Source organism: Lissotriton helveticus, chromosome 8, assembly GCF_964261635.1.
Source record: "Lissotriton helveticus chromosome 8, aLisHel1.1, whole genome shotgun sequence".
Taxonomy (NCBI): domain Eukaryota; kingdom Metazoa; phylum Chordata; class Amphibia; order Caudata; family Salamandridae; genus Lissotriton; species Lissotriton helveticus.
In genome coordinates, this window is record NC_136069.1 from 841,354,923 (window position 1) to 841,380,284 (window position 25,362).

The window sequence follows — 25,362 nt, forward strand, 5'->3', positions numbered from 1 at the left end:
ACTCCCCAGGCGGAGGGTGCATCAGTAGACCAAACCGCCCTGAAAGAACCGCCACTGGCTTCCATTATGACGGCAATACAGACACTAGGCACTAACCTGGAGACGAAAATTAACAAGATCTCCATTGAGGTTAATCTTCTCCGCACCGACCTCAGTAAAACCTCGGAGAAGGCCAAGGCAAATGAAGCTGATATCCAGGACCTCCAAACATCCACTAAGGCACTAGAACAACGCGTCAACGACTTGGCGCACCAGCATAGTCAGGTGGTCCTGAGGTTGGAGGACCAAGAAGGAAGAGCCCGCAGGAGCAATATCCGTGTGGTAGGCGTTCTGGAGGATTCCAAGGGGCCTAGCGTGGAACTTTTTCTGAAGAACCTGATCCTCAACCGCCTGAAGCCTAAACGCCTGTCCAACATCTTCACCATAGAACGTGCCCATCGTGCACCTATCCCTAAGCCCAAGATGGGGTGCCGCCCAGGACAATAATAGCAAAAATCTTGAATTATAGGGATAGAGATGCCATCCTACAGGCAGCCAGGCAGATGGGGGACTTGCAATACGAAAACGCCACAATTAGCTTTTTCCCGGACTTCACGCTTCAGGTACAGCGAGAGAGGCGCTCATTTGCAGGCGTGAAAGCAGCACTGAGGGATAGAGGTATCAAATATATGATGTTTTTTCCTGCCAAGCTCAGGGTCCTTGGGGGGGCAAATCTTTGTTCTTTACCATGCCGTCTGATGTGCAAGATTGGCTGGACAGGGAGTCGACACGAGCTCCGGACCGGGCGGAAGGAGAGAGCTGGAGAGACAATCAGGCTGCGTCGCCGGGATCGACTGCCGGGAGGTCGATGTGGATTGACAAAGTCAGCGCTCCTGGAGGTCGAGATCGGTCAGTCCTAGATGGGGGACTCTTTGAGAGGCGGCTGAGCATTAGTGGTGATGGACCTGCTGACATGGACCTCTACGAACAGTAACCTATTGTGGGGTCCAGTGCCTGGGTGTGGGTGCTGCTCTCTCTGGTGGATCCTGGCGTGGGGGGGAAGATATCTCATCCTGAAGGGACATGTGGCCTCAGTTGTGATGGGCAGAGATTGTTGGTGGTCCTCCCCTCTTTTCTGTGACTTTGTGGTACATACTGTCCCAAGACGGGCTGAAACACTGGCTAATCAGGGTCAGGCTCCGACCTGAAGTGACTGAAATTCAATCCTTGAGGAGTGTAAGCTTTGGTGGTACACTGTTATACTATGAGGGGTGGGCGTGGGCGGCGGTTGGAGCTGGAGCCGGCGCATGCTCCTCTTAGGAAAGGTTTTTCGGGAGGGGGAGGTTTTTTTTCCCCATTCCAGGTTTGGGTATCGGGCGAAATACGCTTTGCTAATTGGGGATGTGGGTAGTTCAAAGCCTACGGAGCAGGGAAGCAGGGAGGGGGTTTGTTGTTGGGGGACACCAGTTTTGGGGGTAGGGGGAAGGGGGAGACGTGACGGGTGGGGAGGGTGGGGGGGTAGTTTGGTACGGTCACACCGAGGTCAGGCACAGATTCTGGGACAGAGATTTGAGGAGCACAGGAACAACTTGGCAAGAAACAGTACATATGGCTATGAAGTGGGATAAAAGTCTTAAGTTGATTAGCTGGAACGTCAATGGGTTGGGGGACAAACTCAAATGGAGTATCGTGTTACAGTTTATTAAGAGATACCTCCCTGATGCTGTTTTACTGCAAGAGACCCACCTGAGGGGAAACATGTGTCAGGCACTAAACAGATGGGGTTACACCTTGACGGCACATGGCAGTTTCACATCGGGGCCCAGAGGCGTAGGAATCCTTCTGTGCCGTAACTTTCCAATGGTTGTTGACCGTACAGATGTGGATCCTCTGGGGCGCTTTGTGGCTCTCTCAGGGAAATGGGAGGGTCGCAGACTTAATTTGCTAATGGTTTACATTCCACCGGGCCTCCAAACGCAATCATACCATGATCTGGGGAGATGCTGCTGTCCCTCCCAGAGGGGCTTCTCCTGGTAGGTGGGGACTTCAATGCAGTTGTTTCCGGTCATGTGGATAGGCATCCAGCTAGAGACATTAGGGCAGGACAAAGGTGGCTTCCCAACCTTATGGAGTCGTTCGGACTTATTGACCTCTGGCGCCTCCGACACCCGACACAAAAACAATACACTTTCCTATCGGGTCCACATCACACTTTCCTAAGCCTGGACTACCTCCTTGCACCAATGTACCAAGACGCCACGATCCGTGAGGTCACCCACTTAGCGCGGGGTATATCAGATCATTCCCCTCTTTGAGCACACATAACATTTGGCGACCGGAAGGTTGGAGGTGTGGTTTTCGATTGCAGCCTGGCACATAAGGGGCGAGGATACCAAAAAGAAACTGACTCAGTCGATCGATTGATATTTTGAGGAAAACGTGGGAACTGTTGATTCGGGGTGGTTTTGTGGGAGGCCTTCAAGACAGTGATAGGGGGTAGGCCCTCTCGGTGATTGCGGGACGCAGCAAGGAACGAGAGGCACAATTGGTGACTTTAGAAACTGACCTGTGGGCACTGGAGGGTACTGCGCAGAGTGATGGGAACCCCGACACGATCAACCAACTCCAATTGAAAGCCACTGACGCAGCCAAGACATTGGCGAGAGATAGGGAGGGTAGACTATACGACCAGGGTGACAAGGCAGGCAAATTAATAGCATGGTTGGACAAGAAACAGCAAGCTCAGAAGGTGGTGGCTGAACGTAAGGTGGACGCGGGGACAGTTATTACGGAGCCCCATGAGATTGTCAAGGAGTTTGCAACACACTTTAAAAGGGTATATACTAGGAGATCCGAAAGGTCAGAAGAGGAATCGGAGGCCTTCTTGGGCGACATCGTCCTTCCCACTCTCTCCGCGGAAAAACAGGAGACTATGGAAGCACCCCTGGCCGTGGACGAGATAGTCAAGGTCATTCATGACCTTCGTCCTGGAAAGGCTCTCGGGCCCAATGGTCTGCCGGTGGAGCTTTACAAGCTCAAAACCGATAGCCTTGGTACGCACCTGAAGCAAATGTTTGAAGACAGTAGGGAGCACAGTATATTGCCCAAGGACCAGCGCATAGCAACTATCATTGCTATCCCCAAGGCGGGGAAACCCAAAGAGTCCTGTACCTCTTATAGACCAATATCACTGCTCAATGTAGAGCCGAAACTCCTAGCCAAGGTGCTGGCCAATAGGCTCAAGCCGGTCCTGCATACCCTTGTACATCCGGACCAATCGGGCTTGATGCCTCATCGTAACACGGCACTTAATTTACGCCGTCTCCATGGGGTGTTGGGATGCTGCCACCGGTTGCGCGAGGATGGAGTGGTGGTGTCCTTGGACGCAACAATGACGTTTGACACTCTTGAGTGTCCGTACATGAAGGCCGTCCTTCAAAAGTTGGGGTTCGGCCCAAACTTTATTAGCTGTGTATGACTCCTATACACAGAACCTCTAGCTCAAGTAGTTGTCAACAATAAATTCTCTGAGGTTTTCACACTAGAGAGAGGGACGCGACAGGTGTGTCCCCGCTCACCTCTGCTCTTTGCTCTTTTCCTAGAACCGCTGCCAGCCTGGATTAGGCAGATCCCCTCTCTGAAGGGGATACGGTGGACTGACTGATGGGAGGACAGGATCTCACTATATGCGGATGATATCCTCCTGTACCTTACAGCACCGCATGAGTCCCTTACTACAGCATTGGATATCTTTAAGAGTTTCGGAGATTACTCCGGCTACAGCATTAACTGGGGAAAATCCCTCCTCTATGTCCTGCACGGTCCCCCCCACAGACACCGGGTGATTGCCCAATCAAAATAGCTAGCGATGGCTTCACATACCTAGGAATTTTCATTTCTGAGGACCAGGCTACGCGGTAGGAGCAGAACCTCTTGCCAAAGGGACGCCACCACCTGAAAGAACCTCCCGTTGTCGCTGCTGGGCCGGGCAGCGCTTTTTAAAATGATGGCGCTCGCACGGTTCTTGTACGCCCTCCAAAACTACCCGGACTTAGTCCCACAAAAGTATTTCGCCACTATCGAGGCTACCCAGAGAGATCTTCTCTGGACCGGAGTGCCCCGTATCTCCCTCCAAAAACTCACACTGGGTTGGTTTGACGGGGTGATAGCACTCCAGGACATCCGGAAATATAACTGGGTGGCGCATTTGTCGGCCATTAACCAGGGTACATACTGTGCAGGGAATGATCCAGGATACGAGATTGACAAATGGCTTCTTCCGGGTGGAAACTTCGAGGCGGCTCTCTACTCCAGACCGTGAAGGTACCGCCTTATGGGACCCACCAAACACTCAGTCCAGCTGTGGCATATAGTCCAAAAGAAACTGGGCTGGACTGGCAGGCTCACCCTATCAACCCTACTGTGAGCTCCAGAGAAGCTAGACCCTCTTAGCCGCACCAAAGGATTTCGAAATTGGGACCTAATAGGCATATCTCGTATCAAAGACTTATGGGGCCCAGAGGGGGTAATACCATTTGACACCCTTCAGCACACCTATGATTTAGCCCGGACGGAACACTTCTGATACATTCAGGTTCGGCATGCACTTCAGGCCAATATTCCTCCCGGGACGCACCTCCCGGAGTCATCACCACTCGAAGACAGACTACTGAATGGCCACCTCCAGGAGAGGGCCATATCGCTCACATACAAAAAGCTCATTAATCATACCCCGGATCCACTACTAGCTCTTAGGGGGAAATGGGATGCAGACTGACTCGAGATTGATGATGAAGAATGGCGAGAGGCGCTGGCATCCCCCAAGGAAATAGCAATATCGGCCAAACTGCGATTGATCCAGCTGAAGATCCTGAATAGAGTATACATCTCTGGCACTAGGCATGTCCTGATGGGGCGGAGTGAAGGTGGACTCTGTCGCAGGGGGTGTGGGGAGGTAGGCACCTTTCTACATATACTATGGGAATGCCGGGAGATACAGACCTATTGGACCCGGGTGCTCAATTGTATGAGGGAGATGTGGGGGGTGGAATTGCGTTCTGAGGCAAAGAGGTGCCTCCTTAACATCTGGGAGCCCTCAGACTTCCCAGCGAAAGGCAAACTGTGGGTGACGTTGGGCCTTGCGATAGCGAAGAGGAATATTGCAAGGGTATGAGGGGCCGCCACACCGCCAACGCTCAGCGCATGGAAGAAAGACATGGATTGGAGCATGGTTCAGGAAAAGACAGTTTATGTAGCCAGGGGATATCCGAAGAAGTGGGTAGCAGTGTGGTCCAACTGGAATGAATACAGGGAAGAATATGTGAGCCCCCCATGATTACCTCAATTGACGAGCTAATTGATTGATGATCTCTGTAAAAAGGAAAAAAGACCTACACCCATGATTTAATGTGATTTGCCAGCTTTATGATTCCTGTGAATTCCATATATGTATATCATGTAACGAAGGTATGCCTTGTGTGTGACCACCACTTTACTTTGTTCTTTTTGCAAAAGAAAAAGATTTTATAAAAAAAAAAAAAGCGGTAGGACTGAGAATGGAGCCATGTGGAACACCTACATTCATGGCCGGAACCGGGGATGAGAAAGGGGGAGCCAGATGTCCTGGGATCTATTTGCCAAGAAGGATGACATCCATGTTAAGGCAGTCCCCCCAGGCTGATGTTAGCAAGTCTCTCCAGGAGCCTCTCATGTGGAACCATATCAAAGGTTGCCGACAGATTTAGCAGTATCAGAACAGCCTTGCCTCCCTGGTCCAGCTTACCTGTGAGAAATTCAGTCACTTCCAGCAGAGCGGACTCCGTACTGTAGTTAGCCCTAAAACCAGATTGGGCCTCATGAAGGAGCTGTCCATATTCACTGTGTTTTTGGAGGGCCTTGTTCACATGCTTCTCTAATACTTTGGATAGGGCCATAAGAAGGGAGATTGGCCTGTGGCTGGCAGGCTCTGTCGGTTTGGCGTTAGCCTTTTTTCATCAGTGGAACAATCTTAGTATTCTTCCATAATTTCGGCATGCTTCCTGAGGAGAGGGAAGCATTAAAGGGTTGGTTTACCGTGTCGTTTATGGTGGGAGCTAATAGGTTCAGGATATTCACTAGACATGGGTCGGTAGGAGAGCCAAACTTAATGCTTTGGAGAAGGGTCAGTGACACTTCAAGCTGAAACTCAGGGAAAGTTAGTAAAGATGGAAGATCAAAGAGGTGAAGTTTGACATTAGAACTAGGGTAGAAGGTCAGTTCTTCCTCTTAGATGTTAGTAAAGGCTTGTTGGATCACAGATCTTTTTGTGGAAGAATTAAGCAATTTCTTAGCTATTCTTCTGTGCATGCTCCTTCCTTTGTGCCGGCTTTCTGGCGGTAAAGGATTTAACTATGCTAAAGATTTCCTTACTCCTATATTCTATCTTGGTTTGAAAGAAGTTTTTTTTGGCTGCCTTCACGAGAATGTAATGATCTTTTAAGGCGTCGTTATTCACCTTCCTGTCCTCAGGTAAATAAGATTTACGCCATTTCCATTCCATTTTCCTACAATTTCTTTTGCTAGATCTGAGGGAATCGTTAAACCATGGAGCTGGTGGGGCTGACCTCTTTGAGGAGTGGGAAACAACTTGTACCACTGCACCAATGTTGGTTCGGAGCCTTGAATCTATTGAGAGGGCATCCGAATCGGGACAGCCAGACAGCTTCAGTGAAGAATGACTGAGGGCATCTCCGAACATCGGGATAGATATTTTATGGAACGTTCTGTAATTAGGGACCCTCTGCCCTGTGTTAGCCCAAGGGGCTGTGGCAGTGTTGGGAATGACAAATTTTAATAGGAAGTGGTCAGACCAGGTAATGGGATGCGGTAGGCTTACTGATATGTCAAAGTTGTGAAAGATTTGGTCTAGGGTATGGCCCTTCTCATGGGTGGCCGAAAAATAGATGGAAAAATGCTGCATGCCTGCAGTCTCCATCAAGGAAATTGTTTGAGGGTATTTTCCATTGCCCATATGTATAGAGAAATCTTCCAGAATGAGGCAGTTTTTGTATTTTAAGTCCTGGGAGGTGGTGACTGTATTAAGCGAAGTAATTCAATTTCCAATTGAACCGGTAGGTCTGTAAATCAGAAAACTAGCCATGCTATGATGAAGGGGATAAGGTACAGCGGAAGCTTAAGGATTCTGCGCCCTCAATGTTTTCCATCTGGATGGGAGAGCAGTCTATTTTTTTATTGTAAATTATGGCGACACCACCCCCCTTCCCACTCGGTCAATCCCTCCTAAGGATTTTATAACTCATAGGGTTGGCCGAGGTGATAGTAGGGTTGGAGGCTTAGAGCAACAATTTAAAAGGGTGGCCTGTAAGTCCTCATTTTTCTTATTTGCGTGGGAGGTTCTTGGGTACGAATTTCCTGGGCTGGAAGAGAGACCAGTTGCATTTATTGCATCAAAAGTCTACCTCCAAGCTCGGATCAGCCGCTGTACACTGACATAATGGTAGCCACCTAAGGCTAAGCAGTTTTTCCCTATTGTAATATAGTGGAAGAAACTCACTGGAGGGGAACTGGGCAATATGGCCGGTGCCGGACGCCTCCGGGCACAGACGGGCTTGCCTTTGGCACACCAGCGGCGCGCTCGCTGGGTGCGTCCTTTTGCATCGATAATATTTAGGCTAATGCCTATTATGCAAACTGGATCGCTAACACAGCTGAGGAAGCAGAAACTGCTTGGGCGGAAGTGAGGAGCCTGATAGTAGCCCCAGCCCTCCGCACAATCGGTGTATCAGCCGCAGCGGACCAGGACTGGAAGAAAAGTGAGATGCGAATCGGAGCAGCTAAGGAGGTGTAGGCAAACAGAATAAAGTAAAGTGCAAGTGTGCGAAGGTAGGAGAAACTGTTAAAAAGCACAGAGTAATTGAGCCACGCATATACAATTTAAAAAGTATTAAAAACCTAGTAGAAGGGCAGGAAACACTAAATCCTACTGCTGTCAGCTGCACGTGTAAATTTACATCGGGAATATATAGGCTAATGCCTATGATGCAAACTGGATCGCTAATGAAGCTGAGGAAGCGGAAACGGCGTGGGAAACAGGGGCTCAAATTGGACCATAAATTCAAAGCTGTTCTGAACAGGGTCCACCAAAATATGTTCAGCCCAGAGCCCCCAAAAACCGTAGGATGTCCCTGCACCTAGTGTCGCAGCTGTGACCCCTGGCTTGTTCCTTGTGACCCCTGGCACTGCCTTTGAGACCCCTGGTCTCAGAGGTGGCAAAATCTGTGCCAGGAACACGGGCAGCTTGTCCTTATGGACGTCAGTTGGCGCTCCTTTTTCCTTGTTTTCTGTTAGTTATTTATTACGCTAATAGAAAATATTTTATTATTCACTATAAGTGTAATAATGAATTGTTTACAGTTAATTGGAATAAGACCCTCCCTGGCATCTGAGGTAAAGTTAAAAATGATTTTAAATGCAAGTTGTGTGCGTACTTGCAGGTGGGTGTGTTTATGTGGGAGTGAGTGTGTGTATGTGCTAGCATGCATGTGTGAGTGAAAGTAAAGGTTAAATGACATGTGATGTCACTTCCGCTGCCCCAAGCATTTTGATGAAATGTCGTTCATGCCAGGGCTTGGGACTGGCTGCACTTGCAGCCTTGCTCTCATTCAATTTATATGGCTCAGATATGGCACTTTTGTTGATGAGATGCCTAGTAACTTTATTAGATTTATGTGTTTTTAGGGCTCAATTTAACTGTGTAATAACTCACGACTGAGCCTGCTCATGATGTAGAAGGTTTAAATCGTTTAGAAGATTTAACCGATTACATTGTTGTGCTTATAGAATACACTAGTTTAGAGAGTGTTTGCATGCCATTATGAGTAACTCTAAATGTGGCTTGCTTAATTTCCATACCAATTTGTTAAATTCCTTCAGCAACTTCTGTTTCTGAATATCGTCGAATTTCATTATAGATTGCATAGCCTACTGCAAATGTGAAGAGTAGGGGCCCGATGTAGGTCGGTCGGTAACGGCCGAAAATCGGTATTTTCGTCCGTTACCGACCGGTATGTCAGAAATGGTATGTAGGGCCCTGTATTTTACAGAATCGGTAAATTTACCGATCGGTAAATGTACCGATTCTGTAAAATACCCAATCAGTGTTTTTTACCGATTCGGTATAATTGATATGTAGGTGGGACTCTTCTGAGTCCCACAAGCATTACAGAATCGGTATTTTACCATCAAATCAATTTGATGGTAAAATACCGATTCCGGTGTGCATGCACATGTGTGCATGCACACCTGTGCCATATGACAGGCAGACCTACCCAAACCTCTTTTGGGGGTGCCAGAGGGTGTCAAAGTGACACTCCCTGCACCCTTGTGACATTCGGTATTTACCGATTCGGTAAATACCGATTCGGTAATGCCCATTCATTCCTATGGGCTTCAAAGCCCAAAGGAATGAATGGGCATTACCGGTCGGTATTTACCGAATCGGTAAATACCGATTTTTACCGATTCGGTAAAAAAACATCTGGATGTACCTACATCTCCCTGCTTCTATTTTACCGATTCATAAACACCGAATCGGTAAAATTCGGTATTTATGAGTCGGTAAAATAGATTTACCTACATCTGGCCATTAATGTTTAGCTGTGTGTGGACCCTGGAAGGAAGACATTGAAATCCCTTGTTTCACTAATTGTGAACAGTTTCTCCTTCACAGCCGCAATGCTGGAATATGCTAACCATTATTGGTACAGCTTTGCCACACTGTATCTGATAGCAGTTACAGGTGTGTGTTTAATATATCTGGGGTATGCATGATTAGCTAAAGGACCAGGAATTTCGCATATTTTCTCATGCATACATCAATACCAATTGACCATGGGACTATTCCTTCAGGGTGTAACATGGTAGAATTGTAAGTACCATACTGAACCATTTCTTTGAGTTTAGAATCAGTAATGTTTTCCTTCCTTTGCCACTTTGGAAACTGAGTCGAATTGACTTTTGGAATTGGTGGTTTCTTTAACATTTTAGTAGACCCAAATCCCAGACATGTGGCATGCTGGATGATTTTTTTGAAAAAAAGCGTTTTTTTAGGAACGATGTATTTGCTAAATAAAGTTTCTTTGCCCAGAATCTGTCATAGTGTGGTTCCCCAAATACTTTCCTCTTCAATATTATTTTCCAATCTTCTTAACTTTGCACAGCAAGGTTTTCGACAAATGTATGACCTTGTTATTAGTAATGAGGCTCTTTTCTGGCTTTTCTTCTTTTTGTATATGATAGAAGGCTTTTGGGTCTGATTTGTCAATGCTATGGAAATAAGGACATTTAGTTTGGAAATTTGGGTAGCTATTTATGGGTGGAACCCCCATAATGCTCCCACTGTATATCATTATATATTTCTTGAGGAGTACTGGTGTTGTGTATCTAGTAGTGCCCATTGTAAACACAAAACATTTCTTTGATTGTCAGCATTTAAATAAGAATCCTCATTATCTAAAGTGGTGTCTGCCTGCAAGTCTTTTAGCATTCTTTTAACTTTATGTCCCATTGGTCTGAAAAGTAAACAGATATGAAAATATCTTCAAGAGTAATTTTTGAAACACATGGAATTTCCAAATTTTCAGTATCTCCTGTGGTCTGATAAGGAACCTTTTCCCAAACGACACCATCTAGCACATGCTATATACAGTGATGATTACAGCATGATGATCCCAATGTGCGCTGTGAAATAAAGAATACAGTTGCAGTTCTTGAACTATAGGAAACTTGATATTTTTATCAATATCATAATATTCATTTAAGATCAGCAACACAGTGATCAGGATGATGATCCATAATAAGAGAAAAAAAACTCCAGTAGCAGTCCAAAAATAGGACCACGATGGTATAAGACACCGGTCACAAAACCAGTAGTGAACAAAAAGCCAGTGGTGACGTTGAGTGCTGTGCAGTGTGTCGATATTGTAGTTAATTTAAAATTGGGATCATTTTCATGAAGTGTTATTTTTTTTACTAAAACATCATTTCCATATATATTGACTCATTTAGTGGTTCATAGTAAACCACATCAGTAGTAGAAACTGATGCAATTGTTGAAATCACAGCATTAGGCTCTTCTGTGAAAGCTGGCACTTAGTGTGAAGCTAGAGAAATAGTAGGTTCTACAGGCCCTGAATTGGGACTGATATTTCAGCATGATTACTTTCTTTTTGGGTAGGTCCTTCGCAGCAGGGAGAGGTTGTATGGCTGTACTCCGAAGGCACGTTTAAAAAAAAAATGTTTTTTATTTTGCATCTTACAAACCTTAACAAGACAGGCAAGGTACATTTCTGCTTTGACATTATGCTTTTCTGCATTACACACAAGTACGTCCAAAATCACAATCACATTACCGTTCATTACGAAGGCACGTTTTTGATGTGATCTATGAAAACCTTCCTGTTTTGCTTTGAGCTAGATCATCAATCAAGGATTACAGTTTGTGTGCCTTCCACCTCAAGAACTGGAACAGGTGGTGTGTAAGAAAGCTGAGTACGTGTTTATCGGGAATCTTTTCATGAACTAGCTCCCCAAGCCTGGACAGCCAACTATCAGCAGCTTTAGGAACCTTATCTTCACAAATAGCAGAGTCAGAATACTTTCTTCCGCTGCCTTTCCAGAACTATCAAGATTGGGCACATAGATAGACCGTTTAAAAAGCATCTCATGTGGAGTGCGGCCACCTCATACTCCTCTAGGCAAATTATTGAATGCTGTCTGAACTCCTTACAGATACTGAATATATAGCCAACTCAGTCTGGTACTTAATACCCTGGCCGTTACTGCTTGCTTAAATGTATAATTGGCATGCTCTATTAACCTGAAGCTCTCTGCACGAAACAGGTGTGAATAATTGAGACATACTCCCAGACCCGACAGTGACAAACACAGGACCATTGTCTGAATGAAATGTATGAACTGTGCCCATTGCCAGTAAGGAACTGAAAGAGATTCATCACTGATCGAGAACCCCCTTTTCTTTGTGGTCACCCCACAGGAATCAGGAGCATGAATCAACAGCAAATAATATTTGCATATATTGGTATATTGCATCCACTGGCCTGGTATTGTTCGGGTAGATTACCCCAAATGGGCATTGGAGATAGCAAGGGGAGAATATGCGCTGGTCTTGAAATAGTGGAATGTTTTATTTGTTGGTAGAAGTTACATTGCTGTTCATTATTTTTTGTTTATTTGGGTAAATAAGTCCTCACATATCTTTGAGGAGCATGGCTACTGTAAGTAAGTAACAATTTTCTAGAGCGTGCAAATACCGAAGTGTCTTGACACTAGCGAACCTCAAACAGCTTGAAGGTGGAAACACTAGGTTTACTTAGAAGCAGAGACTGTGGCACTGATACCAGTATGGGCAGATGCTAACCCCTTATGAGCTGCTTTAATTAAGTTTAATCTGACTTACTCATTGGAAAATGGACTATCTCCTACTCCAGGTAATGAAACCATTGGAAGGTTATCTTGATTGAGTTTATAGAAGTATCTGCAGGGAAAGTTGTCTGGAGGCTTTTCACCTTTAGCTGGATCTTGTATCACTGTCAAAATGTCTGTGCTGATCTTGGTTTGAGATCTAGTTACCGCTGCTACTTTAAAAGTAGGAATCCCGCTGCGTTTGCGGCTAAGTCGTCTGCACAGTTCACTTTTACGTGAAATCCCTCATTTTTATGGGCCATGGTATGTTGAACATGGACCAAAAGAAGTATGTCTTGGAAGACATCCACCTTTCTGCAGTTGATTTTTAATTGGTTTCTCCTTTGAATGTCTGAATCCATTAAATTGCCAGGGTGGTAACCGTGCTTTGGCTGTAGAATACAAATGTCATCTGTAAGCAACAGGAACTATCTGTCCTTCATTGTAAATAATATTTGTGTAGCCCGAGGAACTAGGACCAATTCTAAAATCTAGGTTTGTTTTGTTATCCTAGTCAGTAAATATTTAGACTCAAACATGTTTGGGTGGAGTCCATGTAAGAAACTGTCTTTTTCTGTATCATTTTATGATTGTATGCCTGATGGTTGCCTCGTGGGAAAGCATACACTCAGTACAGGAGGCCTTGGTTTGTTATCGTGATAAGCCAATTATAATACCTTCAGGCTTGATTGGCTTACTAGGAAAAAGTATTTCTGTTAATAAGTCTGTTCTTTTTATTACTAAAATGTATAGTACACACATTAATCCTGACATGTTGACTTTGAATACCTATGTTAAAATTATTAGGCATTTATAGATGGAGTGTTCTTTCCCTGTATTAAAGCCTACAGATTGGTATTGTGTTATTTGGAATGCCACAGATTACCTATGTAGGGGAACGATTTAGGTGTTGGGCCCTGTCTCTGACAAACCCTAGGAGGAGAACATTTACACTGTGATAATTCTTGCTAGAATCACTTCTGAGACGTCTGCCAGGATCTTTTAATGAAAAATGTCTTAAATAATACATCGTCCATATCTATAAATATATAAACATGTAGCTTTTTAAAGGACATTTGGGTCAGCTATGTTCTGTCACTGGTATGTCTCAGTTTGTTAAACCCATCTTCCATCTATGACAGCGTACTGGGATAATGGTTCAGTCCATATCAGCCAGTGGCTCGCTTGCCCTGTGAATAACAGGATTTTCTGATTACATGTGTACATCTACCTGTAAATTAGTGTGCTTCAATGTCAGGGCTGGCTGGACAGTCCTTGAGATTTTTGTCCTTTCATAGTTTGCCTTTCACTTTCATTTGTTTGCGTCTCCTCTTTTTATTTTAATGTTAATTAAGAGGATACGACAGCTCAGCAGGCGGTGCTAATGGGTCGCTTGCTTGGTGCAGTGCGCCATAGCCAACATGGCCACTTTCTCTAACCCAGAAGACCATTATAGAAAGATCTTGTTTATAGTGTTTCATTATTTTACCATTCCATGATTGGCAAAGTATTGATTCTAGAAGTGATGGCAATGCTAAATCTTTAAAACAACAAGACTGTTTACAATAACTTTGCAACACAGACACCCCCTACTAGTTTTGCTATTGCAAGCATATGGCAATTGTGTTCAGATGTTATCTTTTTTTAGCTTATATTCTTTTAATTTACCTTGCATATGTTGTTGAGTTAGTGTGTAATTCCAGTTGTGTTAGAGGGTGAATGCAAAAATGAGTCAGTGAATGTATGCATGAATGCAAAGATGAGTGACAGAGGGCATGTATGAGGACTTATTGAGTGCCTACACCCATCAGTGAGATATTAGGCACATTCATATGCCATATCTATTGACAATGCTCGGTGGGTGTGGCTTAACAGTACATCTGTCTACAACACCCATTGATACCGATTTCAAAAATACCAAGAGTTTACCTCAGCTCATCCCAGAGGACAATATCTCCCTCATCTCATGTTGTGTATTGGATGGCTGGTGCATCAGTATGCATCCTATGGAGTGCTTGCTTTATAATATATTAGCGACTATTTCACATCTCCAAAGAACATTAAATATTTACACACTAAATTCGTTATCTCCTACTTGCATTGTATTTGGAAAGCAATTCTTTGTTTTTTTAATTGCAGCAAGAGCTTTCAAAATGTTTCATTCAGACCTCGAAATGCAAGCCACGCTTACTTTCTTTGCTAATGCTTGTCTTTAAATAGAATTTATTTCCACTGGCACTACTGGAGGTTAAATTAATGTTTTTCTTTTTACTCCTTCCAAGGTAATGTCTCCAAAGAGAGGAATGGTGTTGCTTTCAATTTGCAAAATGGTGATGTAAGCCTGCAGGCACTTACTGCCCTTCAGGATGCGCACAGTGCGACAAAGGCAACCCAAAGAAGGACTTCCAACAGGGCCAGCACAAATGACATTGACCAGTGACATTAACTTCGCAGATGACGGCCGCTTTACAAACATGTTGATAACTTGACATGTGATGTAGGAAATGCGGAATCTGCCCCAGCTGTCAACAGTCTAGAACATTCTGGTTAATGAGCAGAAATGACGCACATGGTGAACAAGAACCAAGGATGCCTAGAAGCCAAATGTAAAGATAACTATTGATCTGAACTGTCCGCTGATGCAAACTGGACCATGCAATTGTTCTCGGCGTTGAGTAGTTTCCACAACACTTTACTGAGCAGCATTTTCATCTGCAAAACGGACAACAGAATATTTCAGCAATTTATAACAAGATATGACAAAAGGGCATTGCAGTATACATTGAGTAGCAATGTTGCCCTATAACAATCTAATTATTAATAATGTAAAATAGTAATAACATGTCATACTGCCCATGTGTCTGATTGCATTGTATGTTTTCTTTAATCCCTTTTTTTATTTATTCCATAGCAATGTAAATGGTCAATTGCTTTACGTAGGATATTTTTTTAATACTTTTGTTGACTTTCTAAAACACAAGACTTAAGCATTTTCCAATATTTAATAATGTTATTTCAATAAAGACATATCATGTGACTTCAATTTCTGAAATAGTGCAGTTCCCCATTTTGGAAAATTTGCAGACCGATTTTAGAGCGAATGATGGTGAGATTGAGTGCAGTTGACAATATGGGTGCTAGAGATTTTTGGTCTCGGCAGGGCTAACTGCTGTCCTTGTTGAATGAGAAAGAAAAAGTGCTCCCTCTGCAGCAGGTTGTAGGCATGGAAGAACAATGAGGTCAAGTGGCACATGTGTACTTGTGTACTCTCATTCTGTACCCAACTTCCTAGGATATTCCTCGTCATTATTCCACTATTTTGGAGTGCATTCTTACATTCTGAGATAGAAAATCTCTAGTTGGAAGCGAAGTCCAATATTGATTAGCTAATATTTTCATAACGTACTAGTTGTAATAACTTTATTCGGTTAGATAACCATCAAAGTATACACAGCAACAAATAAAACAGAAGCACAATAGGTAATAGACAAGGAGAATGGTACATGTAATTCATTTTCTAAGAAAGAGGATCCAATGTGCACCCAGATACAGCTTAATCACAATGTCCTGGTTAAAAAATGCAATCAAGGAAATCATTAAAAAGTTCTAAAAGTTTGTTATACATCGTAGTATTCCTCCAAGTAATTAAAATAACAAACTGATCATACAAAATGCGACATACTAAGTTGCAAGAGGGTATAAAAATATGTGTTACTTAGGGGAAAAACAAAACAAATAGCTAAAAGCCACCTGTACATTTACAGCATTAGCCTTGGATGTGCACTGGGGACTGTGCAACAATTGCCTAAAGTGACCATGCATAGTGCAAATGAATAATTATGTTACAGTACAACAAGTGAAGCAATCAGCTAGTAACCATGGGAATTTATTACATTTAAAACGTTTAGTCTCTGGTACCACATCGCTTGTAAAAATGTACTGATAGCAAATACCAATTTTAGTGACGTGTCGCTTTTTAAAATCCTGAAAGTTTACAGATGACTACTAGTAGCCATGTTGCGGCAGATTGTAACTAACCATTTTCGACGTATGGTATGGTACTCCATGCAGAAGAACAATACATGTTTCTCATCTTTGTTACTCAACCCACATATTGGGCACATTTTGAGATCTTTGTTTGTAGAAACCTTTTGCTTGTAAAAGACCTAAGTGGTAAGATCCTGTAACGGAATGTTATATATAACTTCCTGGTTGTGTATGGGTATATTGAATCAAGGAATTCTTTATACATGGGGTAAACTTGTGATCTAAAAAAGTGATGATTACAAAGCCATTATTGATATTCGTAGCATAACGGTGGTTTATATACGCCCAGAATCGACTTTTTCACAGATTGTTATCTGATTTTACAATGGAGTCAGGGTCATCCCACAAGTTCTGCAATCCAAGTTTGGAAAACCATGCTGAGGTGGCTTTGACCCATGAAATGTCCCTAGCTCCATGAAGATTCAATAGCTCTACCAATGAGTCTTTAAAAACTCCAAGTTCGGGTATGGACCAAAGTCGGATCCAATAAGCTAAGGTTTTTAAAATAGCCAGATCGGCGATTCGTTTTATCCCAACATCAAAGTACATGGGGGTTAGTGGTGAACTAGATGGTAGACCCAATAACATTCTGAAGAATTTATTCTCAGCGATCGTCAATGAATGTAGATTTCCACAGCCCCAAATCTCCGCCCCATAAAGAGCAGCTCCTTCTGCGATTGCACAATAAGTTTCCACCGCAGGGGAAATTATGCGCGATGACGTTTGATTGTAAAACCTCAGAATAGCATGAGACATGTGTTCAATCGTTAGTGTAGATTTTTCCAATTGGCTAGTCCACCTTAAGTTATCCATGAGTCTGACCCCTAAGTAGTCAAAGCTATGAGCTGTATCAAGAGCCTTGCTACCTTTTATGATGTATTATTAAAAAATATTGTAAATATATGCTATTTTATTGGAAATTACATATGTAATTTTTACATACTTTGAAAACATGGTGGCTTTCTTGCACTTTCAACGTTTTGCTTCTAGTACACACTGGCTCAAATAGAGATGGTTTTAATTAACAAGTTAACAAGTGATAACAATTACATTCAATTTACTGTCATTTATACACTTCAAAATAACGCCTTTTTATTTACATTTGTTCTGTTTCTTCCCTCAAAATCTTCAAAATGTCTCTCAGTGAACTCACATATTTTCCAATTTGAATGCTTGTTTTCATGGTTGCCCTTCATATCCAGATTTGTTACACTGCTAAATTAAAGAATAACTTGCACGCTGTGGCACTTCACTGTGGGCCCAATTCACAAAGGTGCTTACGTGTCGTAAAGTTATGAGTGCAGATTCTTTGCATTCATGGTGAAATCTCCTCACTTAGGGACGTAATGTCCGCACTGCAGTTCTCAGTGCAGAGATTGGACATCCAGTGTGGAGATTCCGCATAAGTGCTGAGACTCAGCAACTGGCAACTTTCTTACACATACGTACCCTTGTGAATTGGCCTTTTGTTCATAAGTTTAACTCTCATCAAATGTAGTGATGGTATCTATGTTGAATCCTTAAACTAACAGATAGTGTGGGGCTTTAATAGCAAGGCTAACTTTCAGTTCTCATTGCATACTGGATTAAAGTTCATTGTCATAGTACTGGTTCTGCTTGATGCTTTGATTCCATTGATTTTGCTTCTACTACATTTTTAGGCAGTAATATTCAGCATTGGTGTTAATATACCTATATCAATCTTTATTAAGCTACATAAACAATAAGCTCTAGTCCTACTGTTGATGTACATGTCTTCGATTATTCTGGCAAAAATATTATTTTTTAACAGTACAAACAAAATGATTCATCACAGTGGGGAGTTACAAATTATTCTGTCCAAAACTTCCAAGCTGCTTGGGCAAGAACAGTATTCTTACAGGAGCTATTTTTGTTGAACACCATCCATAAATACTAGCTGAGAGATACCCCCGCCCAACCCTCCTAATTAGTAAATGTTAAACAGTCACAAATATTTCATCAAAGTGTTATTCATATGGAGTCCACTGTGTATTAAAAAAAACTTCACTTTGTTTGTTAAATCAAGGTATATATTACCTCCAATATCCACATTTCCCCCATTATTAATATATTAATTATATCCATCTTGACCATATCCAATGTTTGTTTGTGAAGTTTTAGAAATGCCAGCCAATCCCTATGTACTAATAAAAATTCTGTATAGCAATTCAAGTAATTTTTAATAAGTAGCAATGATAGGAAATGGCAAATCCACTCAGACAAACAAATACGATTTTATGTTGTGACTGGGACAATGTATGTGGTATAGGTGAGGTACAGAGTTCAACATTCTTTCATCTTAACTTTTCACTCTTACAATGGATAGGATTATAGTAGTAGTTGTTCTTATTAGATAATTAGTAGCCAGTACCAAACCTTTTTTCTAATCTTATGATAAAATTAGGTACTGCATCACAATGATCTAATAAGATATGGACTTCTAAAACAGGGGGTATGTTGGCCTTCCTGCTGTTCAATTTATACACTGCAGATGTGTGCAAATGTCTAATGAAAGAGTGCGTATTTCAACCAATGTTAACCCCATGTCAGGTAGGTATTTTACAGCATGCGGAAGATACAGTCCTGTTGAACTATACCATGATTACATAGCTCTACTCAAATGTTTTATAATCTTCACATTCAAATTGCACGCATACTACTCTCTTACACCTACCTATTTTAATCCGTCTACACTCATTTGTGTAGTGAGATTGCATCTCACTGCATAGGTTTGACCAAATCTGTGTAGGCATTTTTTATTTAATCCTTTAACAGCACAGTTTATGTGTGGCATCAAAGTGCAGGAGAAACTATACATAAAGAGGCCCTAACATAACTACCAAAAAATTTAAATGTTGACATACAAAATCCAACTGTCTATACCTCATGAAGATCTTCTCTAACCCCATCATAAAAACACCTTTGTCAAGCTCTTGTAAATCACCTGTTTCTGAAGGTTATTTCATCCAAAGTCCAGAGTTAGTGACTCTTTGATTTGTTCTGACCCCCATCACCAGGCTCTCCAACTCCAGGATCTACAGTCAGTGCTGTATCAATGCTATGGGCCCAGATATAACCAAAATTTACATTTAATCTCTAGAACAGGGAATAGTTCCATACACATTGAAATAAACTGCTTTAAATTAGAAAAATAAACAGTGATATATCAGTGATTAGCATACCCTGCAAGAAGCATTCTTACCACCAATCTATAGGCGCTTACTGAGGGGATAACCTCATGAGTTAATACCTTCAAAATTGCCCATATTCAAGGAAACCCTTAATAAGTTTGAATATAAGAAATGCAATATCCTTACATCCGAGATAAAAGTCAGCAGCCAATATTTGTGCTATTAAATCTGGCAACACCATTGATGGCAAATACTGTTGCCACACCTACAGTCCTAGATGGCAGGTTTACTATTATCTTGGTGTTAATCTCCAAGATCTGAATTTTCAATTGCATTAGCCTATAATTAGCTACAATTTAGCCAATTGCTTCTAGCAGTGCTATGGACAAGTTTTGTTCTGGATCATCTGGCTGACCTTTTTTTTGATTTGGTTAACAATCGAACTACCTTTCTAGTTAAAGGAAATTTGGCTTTCCCAAACACATTTTTCAATCAACTTCTGTAGGAACAAATCCCATTGTTTGGGTTATATTTTTAATTCAACAATGTGTATTTCATCTGGCACCTGGGATCTAGGATTATATCATTATTTTCCCATATTAATCTCTCTATCTGATCATTGGTTGGAGGTGGATCCACCCAGGGCCTAGTTTCATATTCTAACTGATTTCACCTAGGACATACATAGAACAATTTCCCTGACAACTCCGTACAAGTGAGAAAAATAGTCAGCCCATTACTTGGATTTGTCACTGGAGTAGACTGTAATAAAACATTTCTACTTCAAGAAAGTTTATTTCGGGATTCAAAAAAACCTTTAAAATCCATACACAATGCAACAACATAAATCATTAAAATAACATTAGAGTACTAAAGTGTTAATACCGCAAATTGCAGCAACTTATTGGAGCACCAGAAAATACACAAAACAAATACTCTAAAATTAGTAAAATCAGACAAATACATACACATACATAAAAATGCTGTGCATTTAGATTGCTACCTTGACAGTATATAAGCACTGCATATCGTAACACTAAAAGTAGCCATCGTAAAACATGCAGCCTGATTCATCAAAGACCCGTTTTGCGAGTCTATAATAGCGATTCATAAGGAATCGCTATTACAGACTCGCAAAACGGGATTCATGTAGGAATTGCAAAAAGAATTGCGATTCCTACACATTCCTTATTTGCGATTAGCAAATTGCTAATCGCAAATAAGGAATAACTCCCCATGCATTCCTATGGGCCAAAAGGCCCATAGGAATGAATGGGGAGTATTCCTTATTTGCGATTAGCAATTAGCTAATCGCAAATAAGATAGCGATTTAAAGGGTGCCAGGGGTGTCCAAAGGACACCCTGTAGCACCCCTTAAATGCAAATTGAAACAGGTGTTGCGCACACACATGTCCAAAGGACATGTGTGTTGGCAACATGCAACTTAGAAAAATGCTTTTAAAAGCATTTTTCTAAGTTTTCGCTATTTACCACGAGGTTTGACCTCGCGGTAAATAGCGGGCCGAAATTGCGAATTCGCAATTTTTAAATGGATGATGAATTGCATTTAAGGAATCTCAAATAGAGATTCCTTAAATGTAATTCCTCGCAAAATAGCGAAATCGCTATTACCGATTTTTGCATTTGGGATGATGAATCCCAAATGCAAAAATAGCGCTCGCAAAGGGCCAGATTCTCAGAATCTGGCCCTTTGCGAGCCGATTTAGGCTTGATGAATCAGGCTGATGATTCCTTCAATTGATGATTACAGGGTGCAAGTGCAAATTGTAATCATTATCATGCATCCAGCAAGGATACGACTTCAGCATTTTATAATGAGGCGACCCTACCCTGTGCAAACAGAAAATCTATTAAAGTGCCTAGAAAATGCCAGAATACATACAGATGGCAATCCGTTACAGCCAGCAAAAATACAAGCAATAATTTGTGATGATAAAAACTCGGCCTGTGCAAAAGAGATTCAATTAAGTGCTGGGGAGCAGCCATTCTCTTAAAACAACACTAGAGTGACTACAGAGCAATGGCCCTTTTACGAATCAGCCATGCAGAGGATAAAGATTTAGCAACACTAATGTAAATCTTCACGTCGGCGTCCGATCTCATAATTCTCAGTGTATGGTTTATTTTCTCCACACCTAGTAGAAGCCACATGGGCCTTATCCATTTCTTACGAGCAGAATCATATGCTTTTCAGAAGAAGAAATAATTTGTGTAAAGATTCCTCTAAAAGATAACATGATGGCCATAAATTGCTGGTACAATAGTTTAAACCCTAGTATATACAGAAAGTATTAATAGGTAGTGTGTCATATCTTAATCGTGAAAACTGCGACTTTGATAAAGGAGATATAATCGTGTCTAAAATTGGGTCAGAGCGTCGCTCTCCACATTCTGCTCGGACCCAGCGGGTGAGTATCCTGGTCCATTGCCCTTTGGTTGGCAGTCTCGGTCTACTAGTTACCCATTTCAATGCAATACATTTTTAGTCGCCGCCACCTAGCTCCCCAACCTTACTCATAGTTTTAGTGTATTTATAGCGGGCACAGAACCAATAGACACAATTGCACCGTTGGCTGCAATGACATTCCAAACAGCCCACTTAGGTTTGGAGACCACTTCTCCTCATAAATCTTGTACCCCCGGATAGATCCACCACATGTGCATTTATGTATCCACTGCGATGCTGCATTTGTGACAAGTGTCTGTTTTGGAGGTATGCATTTTGTGGAACTAGTGTGGAGTCACATAGTCTCTATCTACACATCTGTAATGAATCAACTAAAGACTCGCTTTACAAGTGCCCCTTATACATTTGCTGAGGATGCTCCCCCATTCACACTCCCCAGTTCACCTCCTGTATCTTTTTCCCATAGGGCATTTAGGGTAGCCATACGACCAATTGTATGCAACACCAATAACATGTATAGCTGTGGAATCAGCTTGCCGCTCCCATTCATGTCAAGTAGCGTCTGATTCAGTTAATGTTTAAGCTCCTGTGGAAATTTATAACCAAGCCTTATGCAGATTCACCCCAAGCCCGGTATACACGAGAAAGGAGCAACTGGCCGCACCCCATCTATCACAGAAGGCTGCATAATCAATTAATCTGTCATCTTCGCACAAGTCTCCAAAGCATGGAGGGATATCGCTCCGGTGTCTCAGGAAGGGCAGCACAGCAGGGCAGATCCCTGTGTTCCAAGGAATAATTTATTTACTGCAGATATATATACTTACCGCCTTCCATTCTGGATGCTTGATTCCAAACTTCTAAAATCATCTGAACTTGCAATGGTAATACAGACCTTTTCTTGCGGTAGACCAGTGGGAGTGCTAGCAGCTTCACAGGACAAGATAATCATCTCCAAATCTGAACCACTGAGTTCGTGTCCCCCTCCTCAAACCAGGGAAGTACATTCTGGAGCTGGGCGGCCTGGTAATACACCCTACAATTTGGTGGCAGAATTCCCTCACTATCCCACTGGAGCTAAATAACATAAGGACTTATCCTTGCCCTCCCAGAGCCTCAGCAGAGCATTCTAAACAGGCTGTCCCAGCTGCAGAAGAATTTTTTCTGGCATGTGCATTGGCATATGTTGCAATATATACAGGGCCCTGCGTAGCATGATCATTTTACTTATCGCTATTCACCTCATCAGTGACATCGAGAACCTCAACCATCTACGCACACACTTCAGGCCAGTCAGAAGTGCACCTACATAGTAATTAAAGACTTCTGTGACGGAGCTCAAATATATGCCCAATTACAAGCCGGAGTCATTTGGATCCATATAAAGGGAAGGTCCTTTCCATGCGCAAGATGTACATTAATAGGGTATAGAACTTATTTGTCAGCATTGAGCTGGAAAGCAGAGTGACACTTAACCTCCCTGGCTGTACCTTATAGAGCTCACCACATGGATTCCTTATGGTCAATAAAACATCATCTTTGTATAAGAAGATAATCTTGCGCCTGTGAGCCACCAGTATGCCATCGTCGCCATGTCTAGAGCGTATCTATTACCAGAGCGAATATCAGTAGAGACTGGGGGCACCCCATCTCGTTCCTCTCTCCACCGCCCAATTATCCGCTATTCTATGGCCAACCTTCACTCTTGCCATGTTGGCAGTTTGGGCTGGACTGTTCCCATGAGGCACAGGGTCAGACTGATTTGCATATGGCCATGTCTGAACTGGGGTGGCGGAGTGAGCTAAAGAATGATGATGGATTTAACCCAGATCAGTTGACTGGAGGTGAGTGCTTCCACTGCTCAACACTCCGTCCATCATCCCCTTTGGTTTCGCTTTGTTCGCCCTAAGTTGGCAGGGTATGCCAAGATGTGGGTCTCTAGCTCACTTTGCCACTGGATTCAAGCTAGCCTGGCTGATGACGGTTGATTAGCCAGAAACCGTTCACAGGATGCTTGTTTTCAGTCCAGGGAAGACCTGGCTTGGAAGTTCGGGCTGGACGGTTCCCATGAGGCACAGGGTCAGACTGATTTGCATATGGCCATGTCTGAACTGGGGTGGCGGAGTGAGCTAAAGAATAATGATGGATTAAACCCAGATCAGTTGACTGAGGGTGAGTGCTTCAATATTCAACACTCCGTCCATCATCCCCTTTAGTTTTGCTTTGTTCGCCCTAAGTTGCCAGGGTATGCCCAGACGTGGGTCTCTTACTCACTTTGCCACTAGATTCAAGCTAGCCTGGCTGAGTAGCCAGAAACCTGTCCCAGGATGCTTGTTTCTGGTCCTGGGAAGACATGGCTTGGCAGTTCGGGCTGAACTGTTCCCATGAGGCACAGGGTCAGACTGATTTGCATATGGCCATGTCTGAACTGGGGTGGCGGAGTGAGCTAAAGAATGATGATGGATTAAACCCAGATCAGTTGACTGGGGGTGAGTGCTTGCAATGTTCAACACTCCGTCCATCATCCCCTTTGGTTATGCTTTGTTCGCCCTAAGGGGCCTATTAGGATGTCGGACGGACCTGCGTCCGTCCGCCACCCCAGAGGAGGAGGGACCGTCAGCAGGGGCAGCGGCGGTCCCTCCGTGCCAATTAGGATGTGACCGCCACCCTGGCGGTCACATCCTGTATACTTAACATTGCGGCGTGTGCTGCTTGAAGCAGCACACGCCGCAATGTTAAAAAAATGCATGTTTACCTTTGCATGCACGAAGCTGCAGGCACCGCGTGGTGCCTGCCGCTTCGTGCACGCAAAGGCAGGGGGGTACCATAAGTACCCCCATGTGCACCCCCCACTCCCCCTTCACCCCTGGGGGCCCGCAACGGGCCCCCGAAGACAACACCGTCTGCCTTTCCACGGCGGAAATGCCGCTGTGGAAAGGCATATGACCGCAGCCATCCTAATATGGCTGGCGGTGTCTGATAGACACCGCCAGCCATATTAGTGCTTTTCCGCCGCGGTCGGAAGGCGACCGCGGCGGAAAAGCGGTGGACGGAAAATAGATCCCCCAGCCATCCTAATCTGGCGGGGGGTCTTTTTCCAGTCCGCAGCGGATAATCCGCATCCTCCAGGCTGGCGGTGGATTCCACCGGCCCGGAGGATGCGGATTATCCGCAATCATAATCGGCCCCTTAGTTGGCAGGGTATGCCCGGACGTGGGTCCCTTGCTCACTTTGCCACTGGATTCAAGCTAGCCTGGCTGATGACGGCTGATTAGC

The 25,362-nt window shown here is 43.3% G+C and overlaps 1 protein-coding gene across 1 annotated transcript in view; it reads left to right on the forward strand.

Moving 5' to 3' along the window:
- LOC144772946 (adhesion G-protein coupled receptor G2-like) overlaps positions 1 to 15,500 on the forward strand; it is a 1,412,864-nt gene extending 1,397,364 nt beyond the window's left edge. Inside the window, exon 37 of the mRNA XM_078657647.1 lies at positions 14,742 to 15,500. Coding sequence (XP_078513773.1) covers positions 14,742 to 14,899 — 158 coding nt within the window. The 3' untranslated portion in view covers positions 14,900 to 15,500. The remainder of the gene's footprint in view (positions 1 to 14,741) is intronic.
- The last annotated feature ends 9,862 nt before the right edge of the window (positions 15,501 to 25,362 follow it).